Source organism: Drosophila virilis, unplaced genomic scaffold (assembly GCF_030788295.1).
Source record: "Drosophila virilis strain 15010-1051.87 unplaced genomic scaffold, Dvir_AGI_RSII-ME tig00001898, whole genome shotgun sequence".
NCBI classification, from domain to species: domain Eukaryota; kingdom Metazoa; phylum Arthropoda; class Insecta; order Diptera; family Drosophilidae; genus Drosophila; species Drosophila virilis.
The window spans coordinates 432,752-451,157 of record NW_027212867.1 but is presented as its reverse complement, the minus strand read 5'-3'; the positions used below and the strand labels follow the sequence as shown (position 1 = coordinate 451,157).

The following is an 18,406-nucleotide window of genomic DNA, read 5'->3' as shown; positions in this document are numbered from 1 at the left end:
TCGGATCACTACATTATATAGCTGCCATAGGAACAATCGGTCAAATATTAAGTTGTATGATAAAACGTTTTGTTTTTCAGGATATCTTGACCAAACTCGACATTTATTAGTTTGACTATACTCCTCATATATTAGAGAAATCATATTAAGATCGGAGCACTATATCATATAGCTGCCATAGGAGCGATCGGTCGAAGATTAAGTTGTATGAAAAAGCATTTTGGTTTTCAAGATATCTAGAACAAACTCGACATTTCTTAGTGTTGCTATACTCCTCATATATAGGCAAAATTATCTTAAGATCGGATCACTACATTATATAGCTGCCATAGGATCGATCGGTCGAAAACAAAGTTGTATGGAAAATATTTTTTTTTCAAGATATATTGACCAAACTCGACATTCATTTGTTTGACTATACTCCTCATATATAGTAAAAATTCTATTTAGATCCGAGCATGATATCATATGGCTGCTATAGGAGCGATCGGTCGAAGATTAAGTTGTATGAAAAACATTTTGTTTCTCAAGATATCTTGACCAAAGTTGGCATTTATTAGTTTGACTATACTCCTCATTTGTGGGCAAAATCCTATAAAGATCCGAGCTCTATATCATATAGCTGCCATATAACCTTTTGTTTTTCAAGATATCTTAACCAAACTTGACATTTATTAGTTTGAGTATACTATTCATATATAGGCAAAGTCCTATTAATATCGAAGCACTATATCATATAGCTACCATAGGACCGATCGAACGAATATTATGTTTTATGAAAAAGCATTTTAGTTTTCAAGATATCTTGACCAAACTCGACATTTATTAGTGTTGCTTTACTCCTCATATATAGCCAAAATAATAATAAGATCGGATCACTACATTATATAGCTGCCATAGGAACAATCGGTCAAATATTAAGTTGTATGATAAAACGTTTTGTTTTTCAGGATATCTTGACCAAACTGTACATATATTAGTTTGACTATACTCCTCAAATATAGGCAAAATCCTATTTAGATCCGAGCTCTATATCATATAGCTGCCATATGACCGATCGGTCGAAAATTAAGTTGTATGAAAAACATTTTGTTTTTCAAGAAATCTTAACCAAACATGACATTTATTAGTTTGAGTATACTGCTCATATATAGGCAAAGTTCTATTAAGATCGAAGCACTATATCATATAGCTACCATAGGAACGATCCGTCGAAAATTAAGTTGTATGAAAAAGCATTTTGGTTTTCAAGATATCTAGAACAAACTCGACATTTCTTAGTGTTGCTATACTCCTCATATATAGGCAAAATTATCTTAAGATCGGATCACTACATTATATAGCTGCCATAGGATCGATCGGTCGAAAACAAAGTTGTATGGAAAATATTTTTTTTTCAAGATATATTGACCAAACTCGACATTCATTTGTTTGACTATACTCCTCATATATAGTAAAAATTCTATTTAGATCCGAGCTTTATATTATATGGCTGCCATATGACCGATCGGTCGAAAAATAAGTTGTATGAAAAACATTTTGTTTTTTTAAGATATCTTAACCAAACATGACATTTGTTAGGTTGACTACACTCCTCATATGTAGGCATATCCTATTAAGATCGGATCACTATATTATATAGCTGCCATAGGAACGATCGGAGAAAATTAAGTTGTACGAAAAAACATTTTGTTTTTTAAATATCTTGACCAAACTCGGCATTTATTTTACTATACTCCTCACATATAGCCGAAATCATATTAAGATCGCACCACTATATTATATAGCTGCCATTGGAAAGAGCGGTCGAAAATAAAGTGGTATGAAAAACATTTTGTTTCTTAAGATATCTTGAAAATACACGCCATTTATTAGTTTCGCTATACTCCTCATATATAGGCAAATTCCTGTTCGGAGCACTATATCATACAGCTGCCATAGGAACGATCGGTCGAAAATTATAATGTATAAAAAAACATTTTGTTTTTTAAGATATTTGGTCCAAACTCGACATTTATTAGAGTTACTATACTCCTCATATATAGGCAAAATAATATTAAGATCGGATCACTACATTATATAGCTGCCATAGGAACGATCGGTCGAAGATTAAGTTGTATGAAAAACATTTTGTTTCTCAAGATATCTTGACCAAACTTGGCATTTATTAGTTTGACCATACACCTCATATATAGCCAAAATCCTATTTAGATCCGAGTTGTATATCATATAGCTGCCATATGACCGATCGGTCGAAAATTAAGTTGTGTGAAAAAACATATCTTGAACAAACTCGGCATTTATTAGTTTTGCTATACTCCTCATATATAGGCTAAATCCTATTAAGATCGAAGCACTATATCATATAGCCACCACAGGACCGAGCGTTCGAAAATTAAGTTGTATAAAAAAACATTTTGTTTCTCAAGATATTTTTAACAAACTCGGCGTTTATTAGATTTGCTATACTCCTCATATATAGCCAATATCCTATTAAAATCGGAAAACTATATCATATAGGTGCCATAGGAACGATCGGTCGAAAATTATGTTGTTTGAAAAAACATATTGTTTTTAAAGATATCTTGACCAAGCTCGACATTTATTAGTGTTGCTATACTCCTCATATATAGGCAAAATAATATTAAGATCGGATCACTACATTATATAGCTGCCATCGGATCGATCGGTCGAAAATAAAGTTGCATGGATAATATTTTTTTTCAAGATATCTTGACCAAACTCTGCATTTATTAGTTTGTCTATACTCCTCATATATAGTAAAAATCATAGTTAGATCCGAGCACTATATCATATAGCTGCCATATGACCGATCGGTCGAAAATTATGTTGTATGAAAAACATTTTGTTTTTCGAGATATCTTGAACAAACTAGGCATTTATTAGTTTTACTATACTCCTCACATATAGACGAAATCCTATTAAGATCGGAAAACTATATCATATAGCTGCCATAGAAACGAACGGTCATCGGTTGTAAGAAAAAACATTTTGTTTTTCAAGATATCTTGACCAAACTCGACATTTCTTAGTGTTACTATACGCCTCATATATAGGCAAAATCCTATTAAGATCGGAGCACTATATCATATAGCTGCGATAGAAGCGATCGGTCGAAGATTAAGTTGTATGAAAAACATTTTGTTTCTCAAGATATCTTGACCAAACTCGGCATTTATTAGTTTGACCATACTCCTCATATATAGACAAAATCCAATTTAGATCCGAGCTCTATATCATATAGCTGCCATATGACCGATCGGTCGCAAATTAAGTTGTATGAAAAACATTTTTTTTTTCAAGATATCTTAACCAAACTCAACATTTATTGGTGTTGCTATACTCCCCATATATAGGCAAAACCCTATTAAGATTCGAGATCTATATCATATAGCTGTCATAGGAACGATCGGTCGAAAATTAAGCTGTATGAAAAAACATTTTAGTTTTCAAGATATCTTGAACAAACTCGACATTTAGTGTTGCTATACTCCAAATATAAAGGCAAAATAATAAGAAGATCGGATCACTAAATTATATAGCTGCCATAGGACCAAACTCGACATTTATAAGTGTTACTATACTCCTCATATATAGGCAAAATCATATTAAGATCGGATCACTACATTATATAGCTGCCATAGGACCGATCGGTCGAAAATAAAGTTGTATGAAAAATATATTTTTTTTCCAGATATCTTGACCAAACTCGGCATTTATTGGTTTGACTATACTCTTTATATATAGTAAAAATCCTATTTAGATCCGAGCACTATATCATATGGCTGCCATATGACCGATCGGTCGAAAATTAAGTTGTATGAAAAACATTTTGTTTTTCAAGATATCTTAACCAAACCTTACATTTATTAGTTTGACTATACTCCTCATATATAGGCAAAATCATCTTAAGATCGGATCACTACACTATATAGCTGCCATAGGACCGACCGGTCGAAAATAAAGTTGTATGAAAAATAAATTTTTTTATTTCAAGATATCTCGACCAAACTCGACATTTATTAGTGTTACTATACTCCTCATATATAAGCAATATCCTATTAAGATCGGAGCACTAGATGATGTAGCTGCCACACGAACGATCGATCGAAAATTATGTTGTAAGAAAAAATATTTTGTTTTTCAAGGTATCTTGAAGAAACTCGGCATTTATTAGGTTTGCTAAACTCCTCATATATAGGATTATGACCGATCTTATTAAGATCGGAGCACTATATCATATAGCTGCCATAGGAACGATACGTCGAAAATTATGTTGTAAAAAAAAATTTTGTTTTTCAATATATCATATATAGGCAAAATACTACTAAGATCGGAGCACTATATCATAAAGCTGCCATAGGAACGATCCTCCGAAAATTAAGTAGTTTGAAAAACATTCTGTTTTTCAAGATATCTTGACCAAACTCGACATTTATTAGTTTGACTATACTCCTCATTGATAGGCAAAATCCTATATCATATAGCTGTCATAGGACCGATCGGTCGAAGATTAAGTTGTGTGAAAAAACATATCTTGAATAAACTCGGCATTTATTAGTTTTGCTATACTCCTCATATATAGGCTTAATCCTCTTAAGATCGGAGCACTATATCATATAGTTGCCATAGGAAGGATCGGTCGAAAATTCTGTCGTATGAAAAAACATTTTGGTTTTCAAGATATCTTGAACAAACTAGGCATTTATTAATTTTGCTACATAGGCGAAATCCTATTAAGATCCAAGAACTATATCATATAGGTGCCAAAGCAACGTTCGGTCGAAAATTAAGTTGTATGAAAAACATTTTCTTTTTCAAGATATCTTGATTAAACTCGGCATTTAGTAGTTTTACTATACTCCTCACATATAGGCGAAAAATAAGATCGGACCACTATATCATATAGCTACCATAGGACCCAGCGGTCGAAAATTAAGTTGTATAAAAAAACATTTTGTTTCACAAGATATCTTTATCAAACTCGGTGTTTATTAGATTTGCTATACTCCTCATATATAGCCAAAATCCTAATAAGGTCGGAGCACTATATCATATAGCTGCCATAGGAGCGATCGGTCGAAGATTAAGTTGTATGAAAAACATTTTGTTTCTCAAGATATCTTGACCAAACTCGGCATTTATTAGTTTGACCATACTCCTCATATATAGACAAAATCCTATTTAGATCCATATGACCGATCGGTCGAAAATAAAGTTGTATGAAAAAAATATTTTTTTTTCAAGATATCTTGACCAAACTCGGCATTTATTGGTTTGACTATACTCTTTATATATAGTAAAAATCCTATTTAGATCCGAGCACTATATCATATGGCTGCCATATGACCGAGCGGTCGAAAATTAAGTTGTATAAAAAAAACATTTTGTTTTTTAAGATATCTTGACCAAACTCTACATTTATTAGTGTTACTATACTCCTCATATATAGGGAATATCCTATTAATATCGGAGCACTATATCATATAGGTGACATTGGAACGATCGGTCGAAAATTATGTTGTATTAAAAAACATTTTATGTTTGAAGATATGTTGAACAAACTAGGCATTTATTAGTTTTAGCATACTCCTCACATATACGCGAAATCCTATAAGGATCGGAGAACTTTATCATATAGATGCCATAGGAACGATCGGTCGAAAATTAAGTTGTATGAAAAAACGTTTCGGTTTTCAAGATATGTAGACCAAAATCGACATTCATTGGTTTGACTATACTTCTCATGTATAGGCAAAATCATATTAGGTTCGGACCACTAAACCATATAGCTGCCATAGGCACGAACGGACTAAAATTAAGTTGTTAAAATAAAACTTTTTGTTTTTCCAGATATATTGACCAAACTCGGCATTTATTACTTTGACTATACTCCTCACATATAGGCAAAATCCTATGAAGATCGGAGCAATATATTATATAGCTGCCATAGGACGGATCGCTCGAAAATTAAGTTGTATGAAAAAACACTTTGTTTCTCAAGATATGTTGAACAAACTCGACATTTATTAGTCTTACTATACTCCTCACATATAGACGAAATCGTATTAAGATCGGAGAACTACATCATATAGGTGCCATAGGAACGATCGGTCGAAAATTATGTTGTATGAAAAAACATTTTGTTTTTCAAGACATCTTGAAAAAACTAGGCATTTATTAGTTTTTTTATACTATACTCCTCACATATAGACGAAATCGTATTAAGATCGGAGAACTATATCATATAGGTGCCATAGAAATGATCGGTCGAAAATTAAGTTGTATAAAAAAACATTTTGTTTTTCAAGATATCTTGACCAAGCTCGGCATTCATTAGTTTCACTAAGATCGGACCACTATATCATATAGCTGCCATAGGAACGATCGGTCGAAAAAACATTTTGTTTTTCAAGATATCTTAAAGAAACTCGGCATTTATTAGTTTTGCTAATATATAGGCTAAATCCTATTAAGATCGGAGCACTATATCATATAGCTGCCATAGGAACGATCGGTCGTAAATTATGTTGTATGAAAAAACATTTTGTTTTTCAAGATATCTTAACCAAACTTGACATTTATTAGTTTGACTATACTCCTCATATATAGGCAAAATCGTATTAAGATGAGAGCAATATATTATATAGCTGCCATAGGAACGATCGGGGGAAAATTAATTGGATGAAAAAACATTTTGTTTTTCAAGATATCTTGAACAAACTAGGCATTTATTGGTTTTACTATACTCCTGACATACAGGAGATCGGAGAATTATATCATAAAGGTGCCATAGGAACGATCGGTCGAAAATTAAGTTGTATGAAAAACATTTTGTTTTTCAAGATATTTTAACCAAACTTGACACTTATTAGTTTGACCATACTCCTCATATATAGGCAAAATACTATTAAGATCGGAGCACTATATCATATAGCTGCTATAGGAACGAACGGTCGGAAATAAAGTTATATGAAAAACATTTTGTTTTTCAAGATATTTTGACCAAACTCGACATTTATTTGAATGACTATACTCCTCATAGATAGGCAAAATCCTCTTCAGATCGGAGCACTATATCATATAACTGCCATAGGACCGATCGGTCGAAAATTAGGTTGTGTGAAAAAGCATTTTGTTTTTCAAGATATATTGAAAAAACTAGGTTTTATTAGTTTGACTATACTCCTCATATATAGGCAAAATACTATTAAAATCGGAGCACTATATCATATAGCTGCTATAGGAACGAACAGTCGGAAATAGAGTTATATGAAAAACATTTTTTTTTCAAGATATCTTGACCAAACTCGACATTTATTTGTTTTACTATACTCCTCATAGATAGGCGAAATCATGTTCAGATCGGACCACTATATCATATAGCTGCCTTATGACCGAGCGGTCGAAAATTAAGTTTTATGTAAAAAATCATTTTGTTTCTCAAGATATGTTGAACAAACTCGACATTTATTAGTTTTACTATACTCCTCACATATAGACGAAATCCTATTAAGATTGGAGAACTATATCATATAGGTGCCATAGGAACGATCGGTCGAAAATTATGTTGTATGAAAAAACATTTTGTTTTTCAAGACATCTTGAAAAAACTAGGCATTTATTAGTTTTACTTTACTATACTCCTCCTATTAAGATCGTAGAACTATATCATATAGGTGCCATAGAAACGATCGGTCGAAAATTAAGTTGTATAAAAAAACATTTTGTTTTTCAAGATATCTTGACCAAGCTCGGCATTCATTAGTTTCACTAAGATCGGACCACTATATCATATAGCTGCCATAGGAACGATCGGTCGAAAAAACATTTTGTTTTTCAAGATATCTTAAAGAAACTCGGCATTAATTAGTTTTGCTATACTCCTCATATATAGGCTAAATCCTATTAAGATCGGAGCACTATATCATATAGCTGCCATAGGAACGATCGGTCGTAAATTATGTTGTATGAAAAAACATTTTGTTTTTCAAGATATCTTAACCAAACTTGACATTTATTAGTTTGACTATACTCCTCATATATAGGCAAAATCCTATTAAGATCGGAGCACTATATCATTTAGCTGCCATATGACCGATCCGTCGAAAATTAAGTTGTATGAAAAACATTTTGTTTCTCAAGATGTCTTGAACAAACTCAGCATTTATTAGTTTGACTATACTCCCCATATATAGGCAAAATCCCATTAAATTGGAAACCTATATCATATAGCTGCCATAGGAACGATCGGTCGAAAACTTAGTTGTATGAAAAAACGTTTTGGTTTTGAAGATATCTTGTCCAAAATCGACATTCATTGGTTTGACTATACGTCTCTTGTAAAGGTAAAATCCTATTAAGATCAGAGCAATATATTATATAGCTGCCATAGGAACGATCGGGGGAAAATTAAGTTGTTTGAAAAAACATTTTGTTTTTCAAGATATCTTGACCAAACTCGGCATTTATTAGTTTCACTATACTCCTCATATATAGTCGAAATCATATTAAGATCGGACCATTATATCAAATAGCTTCCATAGGAACGAGCGGTCGAAAATTAAGTTGTATGAAAAAACATTTTGTTTTTCAAGATATCTTAACCAAACTCTACATTTATTAGTTTGACTATACTCCTCATATATAGGCAAAATCGTATTAAGATCGGAGCACTATATCATATAGCTGCCATGAGACCGATCGGTCGAAAATTAAGTTGTACGAAAAAACATTTTGATATCAAGATATCTTGAACAAACTCGGCATTTATTAGTTTTGCTATACTCCTCATATATAGGCAAAATCCTATTAAGATCGGAGCAGTATATCATATAGCTGCTTTAGGAACGATCGGTCGAAAATTATGTTGCATGAAAAAACATTTTGGTTTTCAAGATATCTTGAACAAACTAGGTTTTTATTAGATTTGCTATACTCCCCATATATAGCCAATATCCCAGTAAGATCGGAGAACTATATCATATAGCTGCTTTAGGAACGATCGGTCGAAAATTAAGTTGTATGAAAAAACCCTTTGGTTCTCAAGATATCTTGAACAAACTCGACATTTATTAGTTTTGCTATCTCCTCATATATAGGCAAAATCCTATTAAGATCGGAGTACTATATCATATAGCTGCAGTAGGAACGATCGATCGAAAATTGTTGTATGAAAAAACATTTTGTTTTTCAAGATATCTTGACCAAACTCGGCATTTATTAGTTTTACTATACTCCTCACATATAGGCAAAATCATGTTCAGATCGGACCACTATATCATATAGCTGCCATATGACCGAGCGGTCGAAAATTAAGTTGTATGAAAAAACATTTTGTTATTTAAGATATCTTGACCAAACTCTACATTTATTAGTGTTACTATACTCCTCATATATAGGCGAAATCTTATTAAGATCGGAGAACTATATCATATAGGTGCCATTGTAACGATCGGTCGAAAATTATGTTGTATTAAAAAACATTTTATGTTTGAAGATATCTTGAACAAACTGGGCATTTATTAGTTATACTATACTCCTCACATATAGGCTATATCCTATTAAGATCGGAGCACTATATCATATAGCTGCCATAGGAACGATCGGTCGAAAATTATGTTGTATGAAAAAAAATTTTGTTTTTCAAGATATCTTGAACAAACTAGGCATTTATTAGTTTTAGTATACTCCTCACATATAGGCGAAATCCTATAAGGATCGGAGAACTATATCATATAGGTGCCATAGGAACGATCGGTCGAAAATTAAGTTGTTTGAAAAAACGTTTCGGTTTTCAAAATATGTTGACCAAAATCGACATTCATTGGTTTTACTATACTTCTCATGTATAGGCAAAATCATATTAGGTTCGGACCACTAAACCATATAGCTGCCATAGGAACGAACGGACTAAAATTAAGTTGTTAAAATAAAACATTTTGTTTTACCAGATATATTGATCAAACTCAGCATTTATTACTTTGACTATACTCCTCACATATAGGCAAAATCCTATGAAGATCGGAGCAATATATTATATAGCTGCCATAGGAACGAGCGGGCGAAAATTAAGTTGTATGAAAAAACATTTTGTTTTTCAAGATATCTTGAACAAACTCGGCATTTATTAGTTTTACTATACTTCTCAGATATAGGCGAAATCCTATAAGGATGGGAGAACTATATCATATAGGTGCCATAGGAACGATCGGTCCAAAATTAAGTTGTATATAAAACATTTTGTTTTTCAAGATATCTTAACCAAACTTGACATTTAATAGTTTTACTATACTCCTCATATATAGGCAAAGTCCTATTAAGATCGGAAACCTATATCATATAGCTGTCATAGGAACAATCGGTCGAAAATTAAGTTATATGAAAAAACGTTTTGGTTTTCATGATATTATGACCAAAATCGACATTCATTGGTTTGACTATACTTCTCATGTATAGGCAAAATCACATTAGGTTCGGACCACTAAACCATTTAGCTGCCATAGGAACGAGAGGGCGAAAATTAAGTTGTATGAAAAAACATTTTAATTTTCATGATATCGTGACTAAGCTCGTCATTTATTAGTTTTGCTATACTCCTCATATATAGGCAAAATCCTATTAAGATGGGAGCAATATATCATATACCTGCCATAGGAACGATCGGACGAAAATTAAGTTGTTAAAATAAAACATTTTGTTTTTCCAGATATCTTGACCAAGCTCGGCATTAATTAGTTTAACTATACTCCTCACATATAGGCAAAATCCTATTAAGATCGGAGCAATATATTATATAGCTGCCGAAGGAACGATCGGGGGAAAATTAAGTTGTATGAAAAACATTTTGATTTTCAAGATATCTTGACCAAACTCGGCATTTATTAGTTTCACTATACTCTTCACATATAGGCGAAATAATAGGAACTGCCATAGGAACGAGAGGGCGAAAATTAAGTTGTATGAAAAAACATTTTGTTTCTCAAGATATCTTGGCGAAACTCGACATTTATTAGTGTTACTATACTCCTCATATATAGGCAAAATCCTATTAAGATCGGAGCACTATATCATATAGCTGCCATAAGACCGATCGGTCGAAAATTTAGTTGTATGAAAAAACATATTGTTTCTCAAGATATCTTGAACAAAATCGGCATTTATTAGTTTTGCTATACTCCTCATATATAGGCGAAATCCTATTAAGATCGGAGCACTATATCATATAGCTGCCTTAGGAACGATCGGTCGAAAATTTTGTTGTATGGAAAAACAATTTGGTTTTCAAGATATCTTGAACAAACTAGGTTTTTATTAGATTTGCTATACTCCTCATATATAGCTAATATCCCATTAAGATCGGAGAACTATATCATATAGCTGCCATAGGAACGATCGGTCGAAAATTAAATTGTATGAAAAAACATTTTCTTTTTTAAGATATCTTGACCAAACTCGACATTTATTAGTGTTACTATACTCCTCATATATAGGCAAAATCCTATTAAGATCGGACCACTAGATCATATAGCTGCCATAGGAACGATCGATCGAAAATTAAGTTGTATGAAAAAACACTTTGTTTCTCAAGATATCGTGAACAAACTCAACATTTATTAGTTTTGCTATACTGCTCAAATATAGGCAAAATCCTATTAAGATCGGAGCACTATATCATTTACCTGCCATAGGAACGATCGGTCGAAAATGATGTTGTATGAGAAAACATTTTGTTTTTCAAGATATCTTGAACAAACTGGGCATTTGTTAATTTTACTATACTCCTCACATATAGGCGAAATCCTTTTAAGATCGGAGCACTAGATCATATAGCTGCCATAGTAACGATCGATCGAAAATTAAGTTGTATGAAAAAACACTTCGTTTCTCAAGATATCTTGACCAAACTCAAAGTTTATTGACTGTACTCCTCATATATAGGCAAAATCGGTCGGAAATTAACTTGTATGAGAAAACATTTTGTTTTTCAAGATATCTTGAACAAACTGGGCATTTATTAGTTTTACTAACTCCTCACATATAGGCGAAATCTTATTAAGATCGGAGAACTATATCATATAGGTGCCATAAGAACGATCGGATTTTAAGATATCTTGACCAAACTCGACATTTATTAGTGTTACTATTCTCCTCACATATAGGCAATATCCTATTAAGATCGGACCTCTATATCATATAGCTGCCATAGGAACGATCGGTGGAAATAGAGTTATATGAAAAACATTTTGTTTTTCAAGATGTCTTGACCAATCTCGACATTTATTTGTTTGACTATACTCCTCATTGATAGGTAATATCCTATTCAGATCGGAGCACTATATCATATAGCTGCCATAGGACCGCTCGGTCGAAATTAAGTTGTGTAGTAAAAATATTTTGTTTTTCAAGATATCTTGAACAAACTCGGCATTGGTTAGTTTTGCTATACTCCTCATATATAGGCTAAATCCTATTAAGATCGGAGCACTATATCATATAGCTGCCATTGGCACAATCGGTCGAAAGTTAAGTTGTATGTAAATACATTTTGTTTTGCAAGATATCTGTTAAAAACTCGGCATTTGTTAGTTTTGCTATACTCCTCATATATAGGCAAAATCTTAGTAAGATCGGAGCACTATATCATTTAGCTGCCTGTTACGGGGCGAAGTGAAAATAGCTGTTGACTAAGTCCTACTGGGTTTCGCATTTGTCTGTAAGCAGCCCTAGCTGCTTACACTGGAGGCGCACCGTTAGAATTAGTTTTTACATGATAAGTCGATCGCACGCAGCTGCACAAGCTGCATTTTTCTAGAGGTTCATTTTCGTTTTGTGCTTGCACCTGAGCATAAGTGAAAGAGAACAGAAGCGCGTGCGGAGAACGAATGTAAGTCTCATAATCATGTAAAATATAGGTTGTTAAATAATGAAAGAATAATAAAGATTTCAGCGTTCGAATTATATTATATCGTACCGCCTCGTACGAATCGAATTGAATCGAGTTGTTTCTTTCAACGCTAGAAGTCCCTGCCGAATACGCGCCCCGGCACGAGTCTCGGTGCAAAAATTCTGAAATATTCTCTGCAGCAGAGAGTGTCCGAGGGATTCTCTGCTACGGCGGAGATTTCTGCGAAGCAAGCGACTTGCAAAGTCACAACCTTAGCTGCCTATAGAGAGACAAGTGGTACAAGAGCTAGACTCACTGCAAGTGCGAGAAGGACGACAAGTAGTATTCAACCCTTTGGAACTGCAACGCTTGTAACGGCATGGTCAACGGGACAGGCTAACGGATCGCCTGTTCCTGCTGGAGTATAAGATAAAGTCGCCGGTGTAGAAAAAGGTAGCGCGGCAGCAATCATAGAAACTCATAGCGGCTGTCCGTCTACGTCGTCCGCTGCTACTGGTCCAAAGGAAAGTTCAACACCAATGCAGCAAAGAACTGAGAAAGTGGGAGCTCTTTTCGACCCTTTGGGATACCAGAACGTGATCTACAAGCAGAAACAGGTTGCGGCTGATTGGAGTGTACACCTCAGTTTGCCATATCAAGCAAATACGGCGGTGTTTAACCAGGCTACGGAGCCCAGTACTGCCGCGTACATGGGCCACATAGGTCTGGGAGCGCTCAATAAATCGATTGAGCACGTGCCACGGCAGCAATTTGACAATGTGCATTGTAATAATGTAAAACGCCGTGGAATGGAGCGCTGACACCTGCGCAAATCAGCGCGCGACATGTCATCAGCAAAGATTTACCAATTTTTACAGGCAAACCAGAGGAATGGTTGATCTTTATCAGCAATTATGAGCAATCTACAGAGAGATGTGGATTCAGCAACGAGGAAAATCTCATCAGGCTTCAGAAGTGCCTCAGAGGGCAAGCCCTGGATGCGGTGCGTGGAAAACTTATGATCCCAGCTACAGTGCCGTATGCTATAGGCACTTTGCGAATGTTGTATGACCGCTCTGAAATAGTACATGATGCTCTGCAGCAAAAGCTCCGAGAGGAACCAGCAATAAAGTCGGACAACTTAACACCGTTATCCGACTGGCCCTAGCTGTCCAAAACTACTGCGCAACGATAGCGGCCATTGGTATGCACGAATATCTTTACGATACCGCGTTACTGAACGAGCTTGTTGCTAAGATGCCCAGCAATATGAAATTGGATTGGGGCCGGCATCGAATGTCGAATGAAGATAGCAGTTTGGCCACCTTTGATAACTGGCTGTTCAATGTGGCAATGTGCGCCACTATGGTCACGCCCCACGAGACACCACTGGCTGATAACGAAAAGAGAAGCTCCACGAAAACCACTAGTGACCGAATTTTTTTGCTCAACACGGTAGATAGCCCTGAGGGTTCTCAGCAACAACGTTCACAACAGGAACAGGAGAGGGTTTCATGTGCGAAGTGCGCCGGTAACCACCGTCTATCAGATTGCGACGTCTTCAGATCAATGGGTACAAATCAGCGCTTGGAACTTGTTAAGGAACAAGGCTCTGTTTTTGCTGCTTTCTACGTCATCGTGCACAACAGTGTAAATCAAAGAAGAAGTGTCATGTAGATGGTTGCGAATCAACGCACCATGTGCTGCTGCATACGCCTACCATGAGTGGTAGTAAAGACGAGCACACGGGCCAAGGTAGCAACCACCGGATTAAGGCAAGTGAGTCTGCCGTTACGTTTCACGTTTCACGGCAGCTCCGCAAGTAAGACACTGTTTCGATATGTTCCAATCACGCACTATAGTAAATCAAAAAGCATGCGCGCATATGCATTAGTGGATGAAGGAGCTGAGTGTACGTTAATAGAAAGAGCGCTTGCAGACGAGCTGGAATAGATGGTCCTGCGACCCAGCTGTGTCTTAAATGGACAGGGGACATAACCAAGAATGAACCTGAGTCGATGTCCGTGGCTGTGAGCATTTCAGCTCCAGAACATAACGCAATACAGTATGCCTTACAAAACGTGCGAGCAATAGCGAACTTGGACTTCCTATTCTGCCGTATAACAACGTCAAGGCTCAACTAATCATTGGTTTAGACAATACCAAAATAACTGCACCCTTGGAGATACGAGAAGGTGAAAACGACGACGTCGTAGCAGCGCGAAGCAGACTAGGATGGGCCGTGTATGGCCGCCCCATTGTGGGAGACAGCACCACGCCTCGGCTGCTACATATTTGCCAGTGCAGTGCGGCGCGTGAGATGGATGAAGCTCTGAAGAACTATTTTTCAATTGAGTCACTAGGTGTGAGCGTTTCCTCACATTCGCTTAGATCCAAAGAGGACGAACGCTCGATGCAGATTATGGAGGAAACAACAACCAATCTGGAAAACGAAAAGCGCTGGCAGACCGACCTGTTATGGAAGTTCGACCGCATGCACCTGCCAGACTCTTATCAGATGGCTGTTAAGCGCCTGAAATGTTTAGAGGCAAAGATGTCAAAAGACCACTGAAAGAGTTCATGATGAAAACGATGCACGATTACAAACAGAAGGGATATATGCGCCGGTTGAAGGATAGTGAGTTAGTAGCTAACAGTACATCGTGGTAGGAAGAACCTATCTTTACAGTCACCAATCCGAACAAGAAAAAGACGCGCCTGGTTTGGGATGCGACTGCCTAAGTTAGTGGCATGTCGCTGAACGATTGTTTGTTGAAAGGTTCAGATACACTAGCATCTTTGATGGGGGTGCTAATACGCTTCCGAGAGCGTCCTATCGCAGTATCCGACGACATAAGGGAAATGTTTCATCAAGTCAAGGTGCGCCTAGCAGACCAACCGGCACTTAAGTTTCTCTGGCGTGATGGAGATTCGTCACGCTTCCCGGAAACATACGTTATGCAAGTCATGACGTTTGGAGCATCCTGCTCGCCAGCTCTAGCAAATTACGTTAAGAATCGCAATGCCGAGCGGTTTGTAGCGGAGCAGCCGGATGCCGTAAAGGCGATTTGCGAAAACACATTTGTCGACGACTGGCTGCAGTCGGTGGATACTGGAGCTGAAATGATACAGTTAGCTGCGACTGTAAAAAGGATTCATGCTAGTGGCGGCTTCGAGATGCGCCGCTGGACATCAAATTCTAAGCAAGTTATACAGGCGCTGGAAGACGACTGTGAGGAGTTGGACAAGCGTATCAGAGCTCAGGATGAACCGCAAGAGACGGTCTTAGGCCTGTGGTGGCTACCTGGACAAGATCTGTTGACGTTTGTGGGACGCCGAACTTTCTTGCGAAGGCATCTAAGGAGCGCCCAACTAAAAGACGTGTTCTGATCATGACTATTTTCGACCAGCTCGGGCTGCTAGGATTCTTTAATATACGCGCTAAGATCATCCTTCGGAACATATGGCGATCCAATATCGGATGGGATGACGACCTCACTAACGAAGACGAAGCCGATTGGCAGCACTGGCTTGATCTAGTTTCAAATTTGAATGCCGTCCGCATTACACGGTGCATGAAGTGGGTGAGCCGAACCCAGGCTGCGCAGATGCATACATTCGTTGACGCCAGTATGAATGCTTACGCCGCAGTTGTATTTTTGCGGGCTGAACTTGATGGCCAAGTACATTGCTGTTTGGTCGCCTCGAAAACGAGAGTAGCACCCCTAAAGCCCGTGTCCATACCTCGAATGGAACTGATGGCCGCGGTCTTAGGTCTGAGACTGGCCAAATGTATCCAAAAGGAAGTGTCGGTACGCATACATAGGCGAACATTCTGGACAGATTCAAAGGATGTGCTCTACTGGATCCGTTCCGATGCTCGAAAGTTCCAGCAATTGGTAGCCCTTCGGATAGGAGAGATTTTAGAAGAATCAGATGTGGACAGCTGGCGATGGGTACCATCGGCTCAAAACGTGGCAGACGATGGTACGAAGTGGACTAAAACGCCTGAAATTCATGGGTCAACCAGGTGGTTCAATGGACCACCATTTTTGTATCTAGAAGAATCTCAGTGGCCACAATCGGAAATAGGCCCTGCATTAAACATGTTGTACCATGATCTGCAGCGTGCCGGATCTGCAGCGTTTCAGCAAGCTAGAAAAATTGAGAGCCGTACAGCTATGCGTACTGGATTCCCTACGGAATATTACTAAGAAGGTCAGATTGGACGGAGGACTGGATCTGCAGAAGACGCTGCTCCTTAAAAGAAGCAATGAAATGGATGTGATTTTTATCCGGATTTGTCAAGAAGAGGAGTTTTATAGTAAGATCACCTGCTTAAGGTCGGGTGCCGCTTAGCCGATCGCAAAAGCTTGCTGTTTAAGTGCTCCCCTTATGTAGATGACTCGGGCATTCTACGTATTAAAGGACGGATAGACAATATAGAAGGAGTTGAAGTCTGCGTAAAACGCCCGATAATTCTGCCAAGACGACATCAATTGACGTATCTGCTGGTTGAGTTTCATCACCGCAGATATCATCACCTACACAACGAAATCGTCGTAAATGAACTGCGGCAGCGGTACTGGGCTTGTGGCTTACGAGCTTTGGTGAGAGAAGTTTCCAATACCTGCCCAGCGTGCCGCATACGACGCACCCGCCCAAAGCCGCCAGGGATGGGCGACCTGCCAATCGAACGATTATCGCACTATACTCCACCGTTCACATTTACTGGAGTGGATTACTTCGGCCCCTACAACATTGTCGTACGGCGTCGTGAGAAGCGCTGGGACGTGCTATTTACATGCCTTACGGTGCGCGCCGTTAACCTAGATATAGCTACGTCGCTCTCAACTGACTCATACTTATGCGTTCTGAAGTCGTTCGTGGCCAGAAGCTGCTGCCCCCGCCGCATGCTGTCGGACAATGGCACAAATTTTAGAGGCGCTAGCAGAGTATTAAAAGATGAAACAGTACCCAGAACTCGAGCTTACCTTTATCCCGCCAGGATCACATGGGAGGATCGTGGGAACGAATGGTGCGCTCTACAAAGTCAATACTGTCGGAAATTCTGCCGGCCTCTGGGTTACGAAAGGAGGTGCTACGAGCAGCATTGGCTGGCGTAGAAAGCGTGCTCAACTCAAGGCCACTCACTTATGTTCCCTTGGTCATCTGAGTCCGAAGCCCTGACTCCAAATCATTTTCTTATAGGTCATTCAAGCGGATTGCGTGAGAGAAAATTACGGGAGCAAGGCGGAGCTAGCTTGGCACGAGGCTTCCGAGTCGCCAGTCAATTAGCTGACCAATTTTGGAAGAGATGGCTGCGCGAGTATCTGCCTACACTCACCAGACGTACTAAATGGTTTCAACCGCCACTCGAACCAATATCAGTCGACGACATCGTCATAATAGTGGACGCCGGTGCCAAGCGAAACTCTTGGACTCCTTTTAAAGGATAGCCAGGTCCGAAGTGCCGTGGTGCGAACCGCCGATGGAATT

The 18,406-nt window shown here is 37.5% G+C and overlaps 1 protein-coding gene across 1 annotated transcript; it reads left to right on the top strand.

Annotated features, from left to right (window-relative positions):
* Positions 1-15,490: 15,490 nt before the first annotated feature.
* Positions 15,491-18,083, top strand: LOC138911672 (uncharacterized). The gene is made up of 6 exons (XM_070211049.1): positions 15,491-15,545; positions 15,687-16,234; positions 16,318-16,937; positions 17,035-17,231; positions 17,309-17,862; positions 17,916-18,083. The coding sequence occupies exons 1-6, from the start codon at positions 15,491-15,493 to the stop codon at positions 18,081-18,083; spliced, it is 2,142 nt and encodes a 713-aa protein (XP_070067150.1).
* The last annotated feature ends 323 nt before the right edge of the window (positions 18,084-18,406 follow it).

Excerpts from the sequence above, each read along its gene's own strand:
- LOC138911672 (XM_070211049.1), top strand. The coding sequence starts at position 15,491 with ATGAAAACGATGCACGATTACAAACAGAAGGGATATATGCGCCGGTTG. Across the intron at positions 16,235-16,317 it reads GACAAGATCTGTTGACGTTT|CTCGGGCTGCTAGGATTCTT; the intron begins GTGGGACGCCGA and ends ATTTTCGACCAG. Across the intron at positions 17,232-17,308 it reads TCAAGAAGAGGAGTTTTATA|ATGACTCGGGCATTCTACGT; the intron begins GTAAGATCACCT and ends CCCCTTATGTAG.